Source organism: Bombina bombina, chromosome 2, assembly GCF_027579735.1.
Source record: "Bombina bombina isolate aBomBom1 chromosome 2, aBomBom1.pri, whole genome shotgun sequence".
NCBI classification, from domain to species: domain Eukaryota; kingdom Metazoa; phylum Chordata; class Amphibia; order Anura; family Bombinatoridae; genus Bombina; species Bombina bombina.
In genome coordinates, this window is record NC_069500.1 from 735,376,215 (window position 1) to 735,395,153 (window position 18,939).

The 18,939-nt window shown below is 37.9% G+C and overlaps 1 protein-coding gene across 9 annotated transcripts in view; it reads right to left on the reverse strand.

Moving 5' to 3' along the window:
- The window catches only part of DAZAP1 (DAZ associated protein 1), a 99,982-nt gene extending 91,857 nt beyond the window's left edge, over window positions 1–8,125 (reverse strand). For all 9 annotated transcript variants that reach the window (XM_053702779.1, XM_053702777.1, XM_053702780.1 and 6 more), the window contains exons 1-2: window positions 8,004–8,125; window positions 2,233–2,273 (exon numbers count right to left, since the gene is read on the reverse strand). In XM_053702779.1, the coding sequence (XP_053558754.1) occupies window positions 2,233–2,273; window positions 8,004–8,032 (70 nt within the window). In that variant the 5' untranslated portion in view covers window positions 8,033–8,125. The remainder of the gene's footprint in view (window positions 1–2,232; window positions 2,274–8,003) is intronic.
- Between the last annotated feature and the right edge of the window lie 10,814 nt (window positions 8,126–18,939).

The following is an 18,939-nucleotide window of genomic DNA, read 5'->3' on the forward strand; positions in this document are numbered from 1 at the left end:
TAAAGTTTTATTTAGACATGAAGAGCAAAACTGTACAGGAAGATTTATCTTAGCTTCCAAACTCAATAAGCATTTTTCAAAAGTATCAACTTCAGCATTAGTGTCCATAAATTGGGTATCAGTAATTAACAAAATTAGGTTTATTTATGTGAAGCAGTAAAAAACACAAAAAAAAAACAACAAAAACCTCACACAATCATACAAAAAAGCACCAAAAACCCTCAGCTCTGCTGAGGTCTTAACCCTCTAGAAGTTGCTATCCCACTAGCACAGAAAACTGGACACGCCCAGAGCAAAGATCACCTCCTTTTACCGGAACGGCCCAACCACTTGAAAACAACTGCAGGTAGAGGAAACTGCAACATATGTGGCAAACTCCGGTCTAAACAGAGAAGCTGAAAAACCAGAAGTGCAGAGGAGCAGTCAAGTGACCACAATAATAAAAAATAGCTCCAAACAAAAACTGCGCAAAAAACGGCAATAGCACAGCAAAAAGTGATGGGCCAAATAAGCTGAAAAGTGCCCCCAAGCAAGTTTAAAGAACTTCATACACTCCATCTCTGAGCACCTAATAAAATATGATGCCTCCACAAATAAGCAGTGCCCCTTAAACAGAATTCAAGTACGTTCCACAAGGATTTTACCCCTATAGTGCCGGTACCTTCCAACCTAGAAGGGAAAGCACTTACCTGCCCTGTGGATCCTGCTCTGTCAGGCAGGAATGGTTTTCTGAGGTGTGGCAGCTTCTCCACTTCTACCAGAGACATATAGAAACGAAAGAACAGAGTAACCAACCCTGGCTTTCTATAGTAGGGGTAGTTATGTTAGAAGTTAAGCAAAGACAACATTGCCATCTTCTGCTAATAACAACCATTACTCTTACTAAAGAGATTGACATGGACACAGCTAGACCCCAATCCTTGCTTGCAGGGAAAAGTACCCATAAAAAGGATTTAGAAAAAAAAAATCTTCAAACACCATCTTTGCCATCCCCCCCGTGATCAAGGCAAAGAGAATGACTGGGAGTTATGGGTAAGGGAAGTGATACTTAACAGCTCTGCTGGGGTGCTCTTTGCCTCCTACTGCTGGCCAGGAGTAAATATCCCACTAGTAATTAGAATGTTTTGTGGACTCTCCATGCCATAGGAAAGAAAGCAATGCCAAAGCCATATACATTATGTCTGCTATTTCTGAACAAAAGGGATCCCAGAGAAGCATTTACAACCATTTGTGCCATAATTGCACAAGCTGTTTGTAATTTCAGTGAGAAACCTTAAGTTTTTATTGATCGCATTTGGCCATGAAATGGTGGAATGTAATATACCAAAATGGGCGTGTGTGTGTGTATGTATGTATGTATGTATGTATGTATGTATGTATGTATGTATGTATGTATGTATGTATGTATGTATGTATGTATGTATGTATGTATGTATGTATGTATGTATGTATGTATGTATGTATGTATGTATGTATGTATGTATGTATGTATGTATGTATGTATGTATATATATATATATATATATATATATATATATCCTGGTTAAGGGAGTAAACATTGGGCATTTCTAAACTCAGGATAAAAATTTAGAAACTATTTAGCATGGGTGTTTTTTTGGTAGTTGTAGATGTGTAACAGATTTTGGGGGTCAAACTTAGAAAAAAAAATTGTTTTCAATTTTTTCCCCCATCATATTTTATAAAATATTTATAGTAAATTATATATGATGAAAAACTGTATATAAAGTGTGGGTACAGTAAATGAGTAAAAGGAAAATTAAAGCTAAACACAAACACCGCAGAAATGTAAACACAGCCCTGGTCCTTAACGGTAAGAAAATTTAAAAATAGCCTGGTCATTAAGGGGTTAAATCGGTATTTAATCTGCATAACAGAGCTAACTATCCATTTCAGCTATATTAAATGGGTTTGTCCATCAGACAAACCAGATGTCATCCTTATCTTGTGCTAAAACTGATCCTATATCTTTATCAAAAAAACTGCTATATACCTGTTCAGAGGCAGAAATCAGACTATATAATAATGGCACCTAGCTTTTCCAACATAAGCTGTAAATACTGTCACCTAAGACAATTTTGGTGTTCATCATTTTAAGACAACTAATACAAAAGGAATGAATGTTTGACATTCAGACTGTTTTAATGGACTTGCAGAGAGGGTGTGATATCCACAACCACTGGTAAACCAAAAAGACAGCTCTGTGCAACTTACCCTGTGTTGTACTCCAGTCAAGGCCCCCAACAAAGAGTTTCCTGTAACAGAGAATATAGGTTACAATTGTACAATTAAATTTAATCTTGTCACCCCCTATATTATTATATTGCCTGCAATACAGAAGTCTCAGTCAATATCCTTGAGCCAACCATGGCAGGTGCTATCTAATTTCATGGCCCTTATCACACAATAACTATTAAATCCAGATAGTCTCCCATTGTTCTTATCATAAGGTATCTCAGAAAGGGGTCAGTAATACTTAAATGACAAAGGGCCATTATACCCTCATTTTTTTCTTTGCATAAATGTTTTGTAGATCTACTTGCATACCCCATAAAGTTTTTTATTTTTAAAAATGTATAGTTTTGCTTATTTTTAAATAACTGCTCTGATTTTCAGGCTCCTACCCAAGCCCCAAAGTTTTATGAGAATACTGTCAGCTACCTTCTCCAGCTTGCTCCTGTTTGTGTAAAGGGTCTTTTCATATGCAAAAGAAGGGGGAGTGGGCTTTCCAACTACCTTTTCAACAGAGCTAAACTGAGAGCTTCCAAGTAAGTTTTTAAAGTTTTATACTGGATTTTTTATATCAGTATCTGTGCATCTTATTCTTTATAGTAGTGTCTATTACATGCAGTTAAATGAAAATTGGTGTCCCTTTAAATACATTACAAAAAAAAAAAAAAAAGACAATGCAATAACAGAGTTTCAAAGAAGCAGTAGATTTTCGTCTAACAATTTTGTCCCCCATTCCCTGGCCCCCTGTATCATTTGATAGCCATCAGACAATTAAAGACTAGTATACATATACACTGAAATTGTGCACATGCTCAATAGGAGCTGGTGCCTCAAAGTAAAATAAATGTGCATAATGGAAGAAAATTGGAAAGTCTCTTAAAATTGCAAGCTCTATCTGAATCATGAAAGAATTATTTGACTTTAGTGACCCTTTAACATGAACAAACAAGGACTTTCAAATGAACCCAGAGAATTAAAAGACCCGTTGTAAGGGTTAGAAATGTCCCCTTTCATAGACCAGTAAGAAATTAGGCTTTTGAGTGTACTAGTAGCTTTTATTTCCATGAAAGCATGACAGGGAAACTTACTGATGATGTTTCAGCCCTGCTAAGGGTTCCCATAGATTTAGAAATTGCTATCCTGTTAGTGAATTGGAGTTCTCATCCCAGATTTCACAAAGAAATATAATAGGACCTAGTATCATTACATTCAAAATAAATAAAAATGGCTGACCAATGAATACAATCTTAGAGTAGGACTGTAGAGGCTACACTAGCAATAAAACATTTCCTAAAGCTTTGTATGACTAAGTTAATTCCTGCAAACTCAGTAATTATCAAATTGATGGTGCACCTCTACATAGAATACAACATTATGGTCGGGACACCATATGTGCAGTGGCTCAACCCGCCCAATCAGAATAATAAGCAGATGCTGTGAATAGCAATTGCTAGACAAAAGGATGAACCAGTCAAACCAGTTTTAAGCTTAAAACCCAAAGCCTACATGACATTCTGAAATTACAATGCCAGAAAAAAAAAAAAAAAAACACGTAAAAAGTCATATAAATAAACAGCTTTTGGGCAATAAGCAAATCATGGACCATTTAAAATATGAAAGATGCGGCAATAAAATTAACTGAAAATAACCAAATGCCTCATACACTTGCTAATACAGACATATTTACCAATACTTCTGATCTGACAATTCTTGAGATGCTTCAGGCCAGCACTGGTAATCATTTACGTATCAAAAAGTAGGGGATCAGTGCTTTATTGTCTTTTTCACTGATAGACCATAAGAAGCATAAAAATAGTAAAAATTGCATATGTTATAAAAATATTTGAAACAGGCAAATAACATCTACAATTTACTTACATTTTTACAATTTGCTTGCATATGCATAAATGTTTTAGAGGTGTTGCTATCACGAGTTTTGAGACAACTTTTCTTTGCACACTGTCCTCCAAACAAAGAATTATCTACACTTGGATAGAATGCCTGAATAGGCATTGCAGTCCACTTGCACAAAAAAAGCCACCAAAAAATCTGTGATATCCCCGAACCATCTTTGTCAAGGCAGGCATATTACAAAAAAAATGACTCCGTCAACATTAAAATGTAAGTAAAATTCTAGGGGCTATGGCTCCTCTGCCTAAATATTTTTAAAGTACTATATGAAAAGGATTTCTCAATTTGTTGATGCAATGCTTATTTAAATCTACTGAAAACATTGTACAACACTTTCATTACTTATTCTGCCTGCTTTAACTGCAACTTAACACTGAAATTTGCCAAGTTTTGTTTTTAAACTACATTCAGAGAAACTGAATAGCATCATGTGGGATTCTTTACCATAACTACAGCATTCTAAACAGCAATTGCTTGGTCAATTTAAGAACTCATTTATATATGTCCCACATCCTTCATGGCAAAGAAAAAAAAGATAGAGGCCATTCAAGGGGTGAGCACTTTGACTGCAAAACAATGGTAAAAATGAATTTTAAATAATGCGTACAGAAAAGTTACTTTAAAGGGGCATGAAATCAATTTTATTTCGTGATTTAGAAAGAGCATGCAATTTTAAACAACTTTCTAATATTCTTATATTATCTAAATTTGCTTTATACTCTTTATATCCTTTGCTGAAAAGCATATCTAGATAGGCTCAGTAGCTGGTGATTGGTGGCTGCACATAATGCCTCCCGATTGGCTCACCCATGTACATTGCTATTTCTTCAACAAGGATATCTAAAGAATTAAGCAAATTAGATAATAGAAGTAAATTGGAAAGTTGTTTAAATTGTATTATCTACCTGAATCCTAAAAGAAAAATTTTTGGGTTTAGTGTCTCTTTAATAACCACTTAAAAGATAGAATGGTACAAGCAAACAATACATTTTAAAGTGCTTCAATCTTTATGTCAACATGACATAGCCATACAATACAGCAATATATACAGACGCATACTCTCTGCATTACATTTAACGTGTTTAAAGTGAAGGTCAATTTTGACGAATTAGTGCCCGGTTTTTAAATAATCCTATTAAAAACAAGGGCACTTTAATTCATCAAAATTGACATTTCAAGCATTTTCATCAAAAACGTACCTTTTAATCCTGGGAGCCGCTGCAGCGCTTCCTCCGCCCGTCACAAGCCCTCTTCGCGGGTCCAAAATGACAAATCCAGCTTCATCCAATCACGGCATTCCCTCAGGCCATGATACCCCAGGGGAAAGCTGTGATTGGAGGAAGCAGTGATTTGTCATTTCTGACGTAAGAGGCTTCCGACAGCCGGGGGAAATCGATGCAGCAGGTTTCAGGATTAAAAGGTAAGTTTTTGAAGAAAACGCTTGAAATGTCAATTTTGATGAATTAAAGTGCCCTTGTTTTTAATAGGATTATTAAAAACTGGGCACTAATTGGTCAAAATTGATCTTCACTTTAAGCATCAGTGTTGAGACGGCACAGTGTCAGACCATCCATCTACAGTACTTCAAACCAGTGCTTGACAAATATGTTCAAAAATTAGGAGCCAGTAAGAATATTTAGGAGCCAGGCATATTTTTAGGTGCCAGACAGTAGGATTTGTATATAGATATATGGAGAATAACCCAAAAAGTCAGGAGCCAGGGGTAAAATTCTAGGAGTCTGTGGCTCCCAGGCTCCGTCGAGCCCTGCTTAAAACAATATGGATCCTAGATTTAAACCCTTGGAAACTGGGCCCAGAGCAGGTACATGCAGGTAAAAGAGGGTGTTTATATAAGTGATAAATATAACATTACAGACACAAGTGTACCTCATACAATGGCCAAACAAAAAAAGGGATCACAGTGCACAAGAGAGTAAATTTAAGTATGTAGTCACCTGACTGGACAGGAGTAAGGAAAGAGGGTGGTTTTGGTAGAAATGTTTATGGTTTGCTGAATTCAAGCTTTAGCACAAGCTTCTCTTAAAAGGATGTTCTAGTAAAACATATCACAATGAAATTTTATACAGGTAGAAAACCCTTTATCCTAACTGTTTGGGACAAGAAAAGGTTTGGATTTTGGAATATTTGCATATGTAAAATGGGAAAGCTTGCAGAGGGGATGTGTCCAAATGTAAGCAACAATATCTTATGTAATTTAGGCAATATTTACATGTTAATACACCTTAACCATGCATCCTAAAAGGTAGTTTTATATCATCTGTAATGCCTTTGTATACACAGTACCATCAGATAGTACAGTACACTAATCAGAAAAGTAATAGCTGTTTAAAATAAAACTGGACTATGAGTCGCATTTTAGAAGATTTAAAAACAAACAAACATTAAACAGATGCAAAGAGGATTGTGACTTACTGGCAGGGAAAAATATTAAAATGTTTATTTTTTTTTTAAATATGAATGAAAATTAATTTTTTGAATTTCAGATTTAGGGATTTGTACCTGTATTATAGATATTTAATAACTATTTAATTAATATGTTTTAAAACAGGCACAGGATATTGCAGGAAAGACACTGATCAATTTAGTACAAATATAGAATAGATTAAAAGGGACAGGAAAGCCAAAATTTCGCTTTCATGATTCGGATTGAACATGCAATTTTAAACAACGTTCCAAGTTACTTGTAATATCTAATTTGTGTTCTCTTAGTGTCCTTTGTTAAAAAGCATAGCCAAGTAGGCTCAGTAGCAGAATGCACTACTGGGAACTGCTGATTAGTGGCTGCAGATATATACCTCTTGCCACTGGCTCGCCTAATGTGTTCCACTAGCTCACAGTAGTGCATTGATACTCCAACAAAAAAGATACCAAGAAAATTTAAGCAAACTTGATAATAAAAGTAAATTGGAACATTGTAAAAAATGGTATGCTCTATCTGAATCATGGAAGAAAAACTATGGGTTTCATTTCCCTTTAATGAAGTGGAAAGATGCAAGTCACAGAACCACATGAAGGGCACCCAGGGTTATGCGATTAACGCATAATGGATACACAAACTCTTGTCTAGCAGAAAGGTCCTTCCTTATACCACATCTCAGTGGGTATCTTGTTCTTTACCACACGCCTTGTGCCTCCCTATATTTTTCAGTGCCCATAAAATACTCCTAGACACCTCAGTCTCGTACTCAAGATCCAAAGCTCTTCAATCTCATGACTTCACGTATGCCAGCTTCCAATACTTTGGCATATTATGCTCCCAGCACTACAAATCTTAAAATGCCGGTCCATCGGCCACCAAATTACCCCGCTTCGTCTCAAGTCGTCTCCCACAATAGCATGCACAAGCCCCTTAACGTGAGGACCTCTGACCTCTCACGTAGCTCATACAACTGTTACCAGGCCGCTATGACCATTTTCCGGATTCTCGTATCCCCCTCTCAAGCTCCTCAAAGAAAATTCTCCTGAGCCTCTTACACGACACAATCATAGGCCTGAGTATATTTTTCCTCCTTCCGCACGATTCCTTTTATCCCCCGCTTCGAAACAACTCAGAGTCATGCCCTATATCCCCTCACACACCTCAGCCAGCTTCCGTACCTCGAAATCGCACTTCTTACTCGTTCTCATGCAGCGTGGCTCTAAGTCCCTACATACTATGCCTCGGTTACCAGGCCAAGTTTCCCTGAAAATGCCACTACATCCCAGTGCCTTGGTTCCATCTGCTTGTATACAAGGCCTTTCCAAGACAAACTAATTCTAGCAATTCCACTAAATCACCCACATACATCCTGACAACGATTGATTATAGTGCAGTATCTCACCCGATCTCGTCCGCGCCTTGGTTGTTCATGGCTCCGGAGTCCTATCAATCTCTCCACACAGCTTCTCTCACTCTCTCCGGCCAACGGCAACACGGTGCGAGGCTACGGGGTTTCCAGGCAAGGGGTGTCGAACAACGTCACTACGTAGTGCTGAACACTACAGCATTATGGGAAATGTAGTCTCCTGTAAGTGCAGTAAGTGATGTAATGAAGTTAGTAGCACTTAGCAGATATGCTACGTCATCAACGATAATACGCAGAAACTGAGACATTTGCAAGCTTTTAACTTCCCCTTTTGAAAGAACAGTAAAAAAAGACAATAACAAATGGAATCGATGTCACGCGAACGGATGACCTCTAGTAATTTTTAAGGGTCTGGAAAATACAGAATGCTGGGTTAACTTATGGGGTACAGTGCACGTTTCTTTATTCGGCTAATTATTTAGAGTTTGCAATATGAAAACTTTGAATTTGCCCTGCATTTTTTTGGCATAAGTACCTGCCTGAATCACTGTTGTTGCAAATGAGCCACCATTTTTAAAATGACGTGCAGTTTATATTTACAACCAAAAAGTCATTTCGATATGGAAGTTGGTTGCTTATTAAAGCTGTTTCTTATTTGTGGAATTTGGTTTCTTATGGAAGATGGTTTCTTATTCAAAACTTTTTTTCAGATAGTCCTCAAATTGAGTTTACAAGAAAAATATAGGTTTTATTTAAATAGAAATCTGATTTATATGATATAGTTACGCAGAGGCGAATTCCCTTCATACAATCATTTTTATATACCAACTAGAAGAACATTAAACAAAGGGCACACTTTGACATCAATACAAAAACTACAATTTTGAATAAGTAACTGATATTTTCAAAGCTAATGACCATTGGGCCACTGATTTTCAATATGAATATACATAGGGTAGAACCCTTCCATGACATGGCATTGTTTTAGACTGGCCCAATGGTGTTTTGGGCACATAAAGTGATGCCAACACTGGCATAGGTGCACTCACACTTTTGAATAATTAACATATTTTCTAAGGATTAATGACCATTGGCCACTGATTTCACTATGCATATACATAGAGTGGATCCCCCTCCATGATACACCATTCTCCTAGTCCAGTGGTGTTTTGGACACAAAGTGATGCCAGCATTGGGATAGATAATGTAATTCATAATTTTTAATAAATAACAGATTTTCTAAGGGTTAATGACCATTGGGCCACAGATTTCACTATGAATATATGTAGGTTAGACCCCCCTCCATGACATGCAATTATCTTTAGCCTGGCTCAATGGTGTTTTAGGCACATAAATTGATGCCAACACTGGTATATGTGCTATAATTCACAATTTTAAATAAGTAACTGATATTTACAAAAGGTTAATGACCATTGGGCTACTAATTTCAATTTGAATATACATAGTGTAGATCCCTCTCCATAACACACAATTGTTTTTAGCCGGGCCAAATTGTGTTTTGGGCACAGAAAGTGATGCCAACACTGGCATAGGTGTTGTAATACTCACTTCTGAATAAGTAACTGATATTTTCAAAGGGTTAATGACCATTGGGCCACTGATTTCTCTATGAATATATGCTGGGTAGGTCCCCCTCCATGACATGGCATTATTTTTAGCCTGGCCCAATGGAGTTTTGGTCACAGAAATTGATGCCAACACTGGCATATGTGCTATAGTTCCCAATTTTGAATAGGTAACTGGTTAATGACCATTGGACCACTATTTTCACTATGAATTTACATAGGATAGATTCCCCTTTATGACAAACAATTGTCTTTAGCCTGGCCCAAAATGTGTTTTGGGCACATAAAGTGATGCCAGCATTGGCATAGATAAGATAATTCATAATTTTGATTAATGGAGATCTTCAACAGGCTAATGACCATTGGACCATTGATTTCACTATGATTATAAACGTAGGTTAGATCCCCTCCAATGACATGTATTTCTCTTTAGCCTGACCCAATGGTATTTTTTTTTATTTTTTTAAATAAACCAACTTTATTGCTTACTTCAGCAGATTATACATAGTCTTCATTTAAATACGAGATGCAGCTCAAAATAAAATATACCCAGCATGAATACATGTGTCTCTGATAAACTTTAGCAGAAAAAAAAGGATGAAGAACAGAGTAATATAGAAAAAGAAAATAAAAAATTCCTTCTGTGGGGGCGGAGCCAGCGCTCAAAGGAGATGGCTGTACGTTTGTGAGCTCTGGACTCCCTACAGGGCAAAACAGTGCCTATGGCGACTGATCACCAACTTTCACCTTCATATAACAGTGGGCTTAAGCAGACGAACCGGCTCTCTTAGGCTGTGAATATTTCGGAAGATCGATGTACTCCACAAGCGGTACTAGCCTCTTACATCGCACTCCGGGAGATATCTGCGACATGTGAGCAGGCCGCAATTGAATGGGGAGGTAATCTGCAGCACGACCGACTGCATATTGAAACTCGGATCCAAAAACCGACACGGAGTGAAGGAGGGTCTGGCCACATTGAGGACGTTACACAGGTACAGAGTGACCCAATAAGGTAATGAGGCATACATCTCTCTGAACCAGCAGGCAAATGCGGGTGCCATCTTAAACTCTAAACGGGGGCTCACAGCTACTATCAATGTTCCGTAGTTTATGCATGGAATAAGGGGAGCTTGGTTATTATGCTGTGGGATCCTGCAGAGTCATATAACACCTCAGGGCAACGGCAGCTATGATGGAGTTGCCTACACTCACTTAATGCAAGGCATAGAGTTAAAGCACTAAATATGCTATATATACCATTCCTTGCTTTATGGGAATTAACCCCACTAATCTAACCTAATTTATGCATACTGGCTAAACTGTCCAGAACAGGGCAAGCAACATACATCACTGAGACAAGAGAAGCAAGCTCTTCAAGGCAAATTGCTGTGCTGTGCTGTAGGGAAGAAGTTACTGTTAGATCACTAGCCTTGCAGTTATTTTGTACCGGAGAACAGACATATCTGATACTAGTGTCTATACAACCAAGCCACTAAATCTCCTAAATCACTCAATCCTATACTAGTAACCTATATACAATACTGAAGTACCTCTCTGGCACAGCTTCCACTGTGTCTCCTAAAAAGGGGAGTAAAGCAGCCAAGAAGCAGGCCACCTCAACACCCTCTGTAAATAATTTCTTTTAACATTTAGAAACACCCGCTAAGACATTAGCTAAACACCCAGAGGTCAGACCTGAAGCCTCCTCTGCATCCTCAGATTCGGAGGAAGAGCAACCAGAATCTGCTATTTCTATCCCTAAGGCCCTTTTGCACTCTCTGCCCTCTAAAAAAGACTTCTCAACGTTAACTTGCCAAGTTAAGCAATGTATCAGGGAAGAAATTTCAGAAATCAAAAAGGAACTATCTGATGTGTGTCAGAGGCTGGAAAAATTAGAAGACAACTCAGATCTTGCCAGCTCAAACATAACATTTCTTCAATCTAGGATATCCCAACAAGACAACATGTTAACACAAATGGAAAACAAAATAGACAAGCTTGAAAATAGAAGTTGTCGCAGTAATATTAGAATCAGGAGAGTCCCTGAAACGGTGACACCAACAGAGCTAGAGCAATACTTGCAGGGTCCCCTCACAATCATTTTGGGATTTGATTTAGATATCTACTATAGCCCTGGATAGATTCCACAGAGCACTAAGGGCTAAGCCTTTGGGAGATCAATCGCCTAGGGACATTATTGTCAAAATTACGAGCTACCAGATGAAGGAGGAAATAATGAAAAAAGCAAGGCAGAAATACCCAATTAAATTCAGAACAGATCCTATACAGCTATATGAAGATCTGACCCCTTGGACCCTGCAGAAACAAATGGAACTCAAGCATCTCACTGCTAGACTGCGACAGGTCTCCCATATCGCTGGGGTCATCCATTTAACCTACAAGTATCATGGAAGGGCAGAAGATTTATTTGCAACACTCCAGAGGACATAGCACGAATTTGCAAAGATTTAGAAATAGCCCCACCACCCTCATCAGATGAGCCATGCGGGGCCGCAGCTGTAGGCGCAGGCCCTGCGCCACCGCTCCCTCAAAGATCTGGATGGAAGAGAACATCTGCAAAGAACTCTAATAAATAATCCCTGGCTGTTGAAAACTCAAACACCACAGGAAGATGATAGTCTTAGGATGCTCCTTGGTATGAACTGTCTTGTCTTTAATATATCTGTCATGGCTGCACCCCCCATGAATGGGGCCCGTCTGTCCTAGCGCACCCCGGAATTTTAAGATGGGGGTGAGCTGGGGTAGACGTGGACTGTGCGCGTTGATGGGAAGGCTGGATTCATCTGTCAAATGTAATAGTAAATCTGTACAGTAACCCTTCAAAGTAGTATGATAATGTCCTGCTCACCGAACATGTATTGCTCTATGTTGTACTGTATGTTCATGTTATTCTGTGGTTGATTGATTAATACCAGTTACAAACTTTAGACAGAATATAGCTTAATTGCAGATTTCCTGATTTTTAAGAGGAGCAACATTTTTTAGGCTCATTAACATATCTCAATAGGTGACATATAATCTTGTATTACATATAATGCCCGCTGGGGGTTTGCAACCCCCTTTAAGAGAATTTTTGTTCTTAAAGAATCCCTGGTTGTTGAAAACTCAAGTACCACAGGAAGATGATAGTCTTTGGATGCTCCTTGGTATGAACTGTCTTGTCTTTAATATATCTGCCATGGCTGCACCCCCCACAAGTGGGGCCCGTCTGTCCTAGCACACCCCGGAATTTTAAGATGGGGGTGAGCTGGGGTAGATGTGGACTGTGTGCGTTAATGGGACGGCTGAATTCATCTGTCAATTGTAATAGTAAATCTGTACGGTAACCCTTCAGGGTAGTATGACAACGTCCTACTCACCGAACATGTATTGTTCTATGTTGTACTGTATGTTCATGTTATTCTGTGGTTGACAGAATTAGGGCTGCAACTAACGATTATTTTCATAATCGATTAATCGGCTGATTATTTTTTTCGATTAATCGACTAATCGGATAAAAAGAGAATCAATAATAGTTTTCTATGTTTTAAATAAAATCCACATAATGAGTGTTACAAATATAAACTTCAGACTAAAACTTTACATTAACACAACTGTTTCTTCAATTTTTAAGCAGCAGAGCACAGTTTTATAATTAAACAAAACAAAACCACAAACTGTTTAAAAAAAGAGGTAGAACTAGAAAGAGTTAGACTATCACTGTTAATAACATTCTGTTATTCACTCTTTCAGAAACTTTGCGTTGAAATGCAAAAATATCAACATGTCCACATGCTTCTGGCTAAGGCTAGTTCTCTGTTTGCAGCTATATTTCCTGCAGCAGAGAAAAGGCTGTTGAGGTGTATAAGTAGGGTTTTGCCAATTTCACCAAAGTGGGATATTTATCTTTGTTAGCTCTTCACCAATGCAAAGTGTTTTCTACCTTGGCAAGGGGCCTCTCAATAAAGTAACCCTTGACTTCATTCTAACATAAAAATATATTGAATATCTATATGCAATGGTAAATAACCAGCTATAAGGTTAGGGGAAATATCTAGTCCGCTCTAAAAATAATGAATATATACTTATAAAAGGTTGAATCTGGTACATATCACAATTTCTTAAAAATATAAAAAAAGCTATAAACAACTAAATCAAAAGCGCTAAGGACTGTATATCAATAACAGGACAAAGCCTTACACATTTATTTATACAGGGAGTGCAGAATTATTAGGCAAATGAGTATTTTGACCACATCATCCTCTTTATGCATGTTGTCTTACTCCAAGCTGTATAGGCTCGAAAGCCTACTACCAATTAAGCATATTAGGTGATGTGCATCTCTGTAATGAGAAGGGGTGTGGTCTAATGACATCAACACCCTATATCAGGTGTGCATAATTATTAGGCAACTTCCTTTCCTTTGGCAAAATGGGTCAAAAGAAGGACTTGACAGGCTCAGAAAAGTAAAAAATAGTGAGATATCTTGCAGAGGGATGCAGCACTCTTAAAATTGCAAAGCTTCTGAAGAGTGATCATCGAACAATCAAGCGTTTCATTCAAAATAGTCAACAGGGTCGCAAGAAGCGTGTGGAAAAACCAAGGCGCAAAATAACTGCCCATGAACTGAGAAAAGTCAAGCGTGCAGCTGCCAAGATGCCACTTGCCACCAGTTTGGCCATATTTCAGAGCTGCAACATCACTGGAGTGCCCAAAAGCACAAGGTGTGCAATACTCAGAGACATGGCCAAGGTAAGAAAGGCTGAAAGACGACCACCACTGAACAAGACACACAAGCTGAAACGTCAAGACTGGGCCAAGAAATATCTCAAGACTGATTTTTCTAAGGTTTTATGGACTGATGAAATGAGAGTGAGTCTTGATGGGCCAGATGGATGGGCCCGTGGCTGGATTGGTAAAGGGCAGAGAGCTCCAGTCCGACTCAGACGCCAGCATGGTGGAGGTGGAGTACTGGTTTGGGCTGGTATCATCAAAGATGAGCTTGTGGGGCCTTTTTGGGTTGAGGATGGAGTCAAGCTCAACTCCCAGTCCTACTGCCAGTTTCTGGAAGACACCTTCTTCAAGCAGTGGTACAGGAAGAAGTCTGCATCCTTCAAGAAAAACATGATTTTCATGCAGGACAATGCTCCATCACACGCGTCCAAGTACTCCACAGCGTGGCTGGCAAGAAAGGGTATAAAAGAAGAAAATCTAATGACATGGCCTCCTTGTTAACCTGATCTGAACCCCATTGAGAACCTGTGGTCCATCATCAAATGTGAGATTTACAAGGAGGGAAAACAGTACACCTCTCTGAACAGTGACTGGGAGGCTGTGGTTGCTGCTGCACGCAATGTTGATGGTGAACTGATCAAAACACTGACAGAATACATGGATGGCAGGCTTTTGAGTGTCCTTGCAAAGAAAGGTGGCTATATTGGTCACTGATTTGTTTTTGTTTTGTTTTTGAATGTCAGAAATGTATATTTATGAATGTTGAGATGTTATATTGGTTTCACTGGTAAAAATAAATAATTGAAATGGGTATATATTTGTTTTTTGTTAAGTTGCCTAATAATTATGCACAGTAATAGTCACCTGCACACACAGATATCCCCCTAAAATAGCTATAACTAAAAACAAACTAAAAACTACTTCCAAAACTATTCAGCTTTGATATTAATGAGTTTTTTGGGTTCATTGAGAACATGGTTGTTGTTCAATAATAAAATTAATCCTCAAAAATACAACTTGCCTAATAATTCTGCACTCCCTGTACAGTACATATAATCAGCAATAGCAAGCAATACACTAATAATTGTGCAAACAGATAATAGTGCACATCAATTTAAATAACTCCCATCAATCTAGGGGAAAGGTGTAAACAACAAGCTTGGCACTATATCATGAAAAGCATAGTTCCAAATCACCAGATTTAATATAAAGAATCCAAATGATGACTATTATATCTGGGTTGCACATAAGCCAGGGGTAGTTGTAAACGTATACTGTCCTGAAAAAGTGAAAAGTAGACGTCTGTAGACGTTCTTTAGGCTAAGGACATAACCATAAAACACAATACCATATGCAGGAGTTCATTGGAGTGAAGCAGCTGGTGTTGTGCACAGACCAACTAATTGCAAACCAACTAATCGATTATGAGATTCGTTGACAACTATTTTCATAATCGATTATTATCGATTATGACGATTAGTTGTTGCAGCTCTAGACAGAATATAGCTTAATTGCAGATTTCCTGGTTTTTAAGAGGAGCGAATTTTTTTAGGCTCACTAACATATCTCAATAGGCGACATACAATCTTGTATTACATATAATTCCCACCGGGGGTTTGCAACCCCCTTTAAGAGAATTTTTGTTCTCAGTTTCTTTAGTTTCACCAGTTGTGCAATAATTGTTATATTTAATGTTTTGTATTTTTTTTTTTTATTATGTACACTGTAATCTTGTTATTCTCTTGTGGATGTTAGAATCCCGCTTTGGAGGACACGATAACATATTTTTTCCATCATCAAGTCCTAGTCTAATGCCAAGGATAGACTTAAAAACACGAAATGAAAAACCTTAACACACAAACCTTACAACTTATCACACAAAATGTGAGGGGGTTTAACTGCCCTAATAAGAGAGCAATAGCCATACAGTATCTCCGCAAAAGAGGTGGAAAAATACTGTTGTTGCAAGAAACACATTTTAAAGCCAATAAAATTCCCAGATATTTTTCTAATCATTATCCCCAACACTTTCATAGCACGAATGTTCACAAAAAAACAAACAGCGTTAGCATATTAATACACAAATATATCTCATTTAAACTCCAACAGATAGATAAAGATAGAGAAGGCAGATATCTGGGTATCACAGGTTTGATGTTTGGTAGACCAGTGACCATTGTTAATTTGTATGTTCCTAACACAGGTCAAGATCGGTTTGTCTCACACATCACCACTAAAATCATTGGCTTATACAAAGGCCCCCTGATAGTAGCAGGGGATTTAAATATCCCCTTAGTCCCTGAATTAGATAGCTCCAATCCTATTACTCAAACTCATCAAAAAACACTACACTCCATATGGAATGACATCAAGTCCATGGGTCTTCACAACGCTTTGAGATACACTCATCCACAAATGAGAGACTATCCTTTTTTTTCAAATCCACAAAGGAGCTATTCTAGGATTGACTATATATTAGTAGACCACATAGCTCTGTCGTTAGTTAAGCGTATTAACCTCAAACATACAGTATGGTCAGATCACTCTTCAGTGGAGTGTGTAATAGCATGGCCCTCCATCCCGATTAAACCCTTCACTTGGAGGTTAGATGACTCACTGTTATCCGACCCAAAGGTACTGGAAATGGTAACTGAACAACTAAACATCTATTTCTCCCTTAATAACAGGCCAGACATCGATCCCACAATGACCTGGGAAGCACACAAGGCCTATATTCGAGGTGAATTTATCAAAATTAAAGCTCATAAACGTAAACAATACCTCATAGAATATACTAAACTAGCCCAAGAAGTCTCTGATGTAGACTTTTTATTAAAACTCAACCCAGATGACCAAACATTAGTGGCCACCCTAAATGAAAAGAGACATAATTTAACAAAGCACCTACAAATAGAAACCCAGAGATACCAGTTATACATAAAACAAAAATATTATGGTGAAGGGAATAAAACAGGAAAACTCCTAGCAAGGACCTTAAAAAAACAAAAAACAAGATCATATATACATTCTCTTATCACAACACAAGGCACCCCAATAGAAGACACAGAATCCATTGGAAAATCCTTTAAAACGTCTTATCATAAGTTGTATAACTTATTTCCCAACAGATCGTCTACCTTTCATGAGGTAGCTTGTGAGAAATATCTCGATAGCATATCACTTCCCAAACTAGCCGCGAATGAAATCTCTTTCTTAGAAGCTCCAATTTCGAGAGAAGAGATAGTAGGAGCAATAAAAGAGTTGAAGCCAGAAAAGGCCCCTGGCCCAGATGGTTTCACTAACCGCTATTATAAAACATTTAAGGCCCAACTCGTGCCACATCTACTTAATTGGTTTAATTATATATCAGACTCTAACGTCTTTCCGGACACCATGATGCAAGCACACATTTCAGTACTCCCCAAGCCAGGCAAAAAAATAAAGACCCCTGCAAATTTTAGACCCATTTCTTTATTAAATGTCAACCTCAAGTTATATGCAAACATTTTAGCAAACAGGATAAATACATTTCTACCAAAATTAATTCACCATGACCAGGTTAGCTTCGTCCCTCAGAGAGAGGCTAAAGACAATATCTGCAAGGTACTAAATTTAATGGAATATATATAAATGTCAAACACCCCCTCAATATATCTCTCAACCGATGCTGAAAAAGCATTTGACAGATTGAATTGGACCTTCTTACAGACCACTCTTAAAAAATTTGGTTTCCCCATAGAATTTATACGGAAAAAAATTTGCGCTATACTCCAGTCCATCTGCTCAAATTAGGGTTAATGGGACATTATCTGAACATTTTGAAATTCAAAATGGGACGAGACAAGGATGTCCACTATCTCCTATTCTCTTTGTGTTGTCACTAGAGCCACTAGCATTTAAACTCCGTACTAACCCCAAGATACAAGAAATCACAATACAAGATCAAATATACAAGTTGGCAATGTTTGCCGACGATATCCTTATGACGCTGACGGCCCCATTACAATCCCTCCCAAATGTCCAACATGAACTAAAAATCTTCGGTGCAGTTTCAATTTTTTTGATAAATGCCAATAAATCAGAGTTATACCCGATACATTTATCACATTTGGAGCTGTCTAAGATCAGACAATTATATCCATATAAAATTCAAAGCCAGGCCTTAAAATATTTAGGGATATTTTTGACTTCTAAAGCAGAAGATTTGCGCAAATTAAATTATGGACGTTTACTAGATGAATTCACATATTTGACGTCCTCATGGCTCCCAAAGAATATCTCCTGGTTAGGGAGAATAGCAGCAACCAAAAGGACATTGCTACCGAAAGCCATGTATGTAATGCAGGCGTTACCGATCTCAGGTGTCACAACAGACATCAGTAAATTGCAATCTATTATCGATACTTATATATGATATCACAGGCCCCCGAGGATAGCTAAAAGCACGCTATACACACATAGGGAGGACGGTGGGTTGTGAGTCCCAGATTTATATCTGTATAAAATGGTGATTTATTTAAACCGAGTGGTGGATTGGTGTAGACAGGGAGATGACTCATATAAAAGATGTATTCATCTGGAATCTCAATTACTAGAATTATCTCAGATAGAGGGTATTTGCTGGGCACCTCAAAAACCCCCATTGGAAA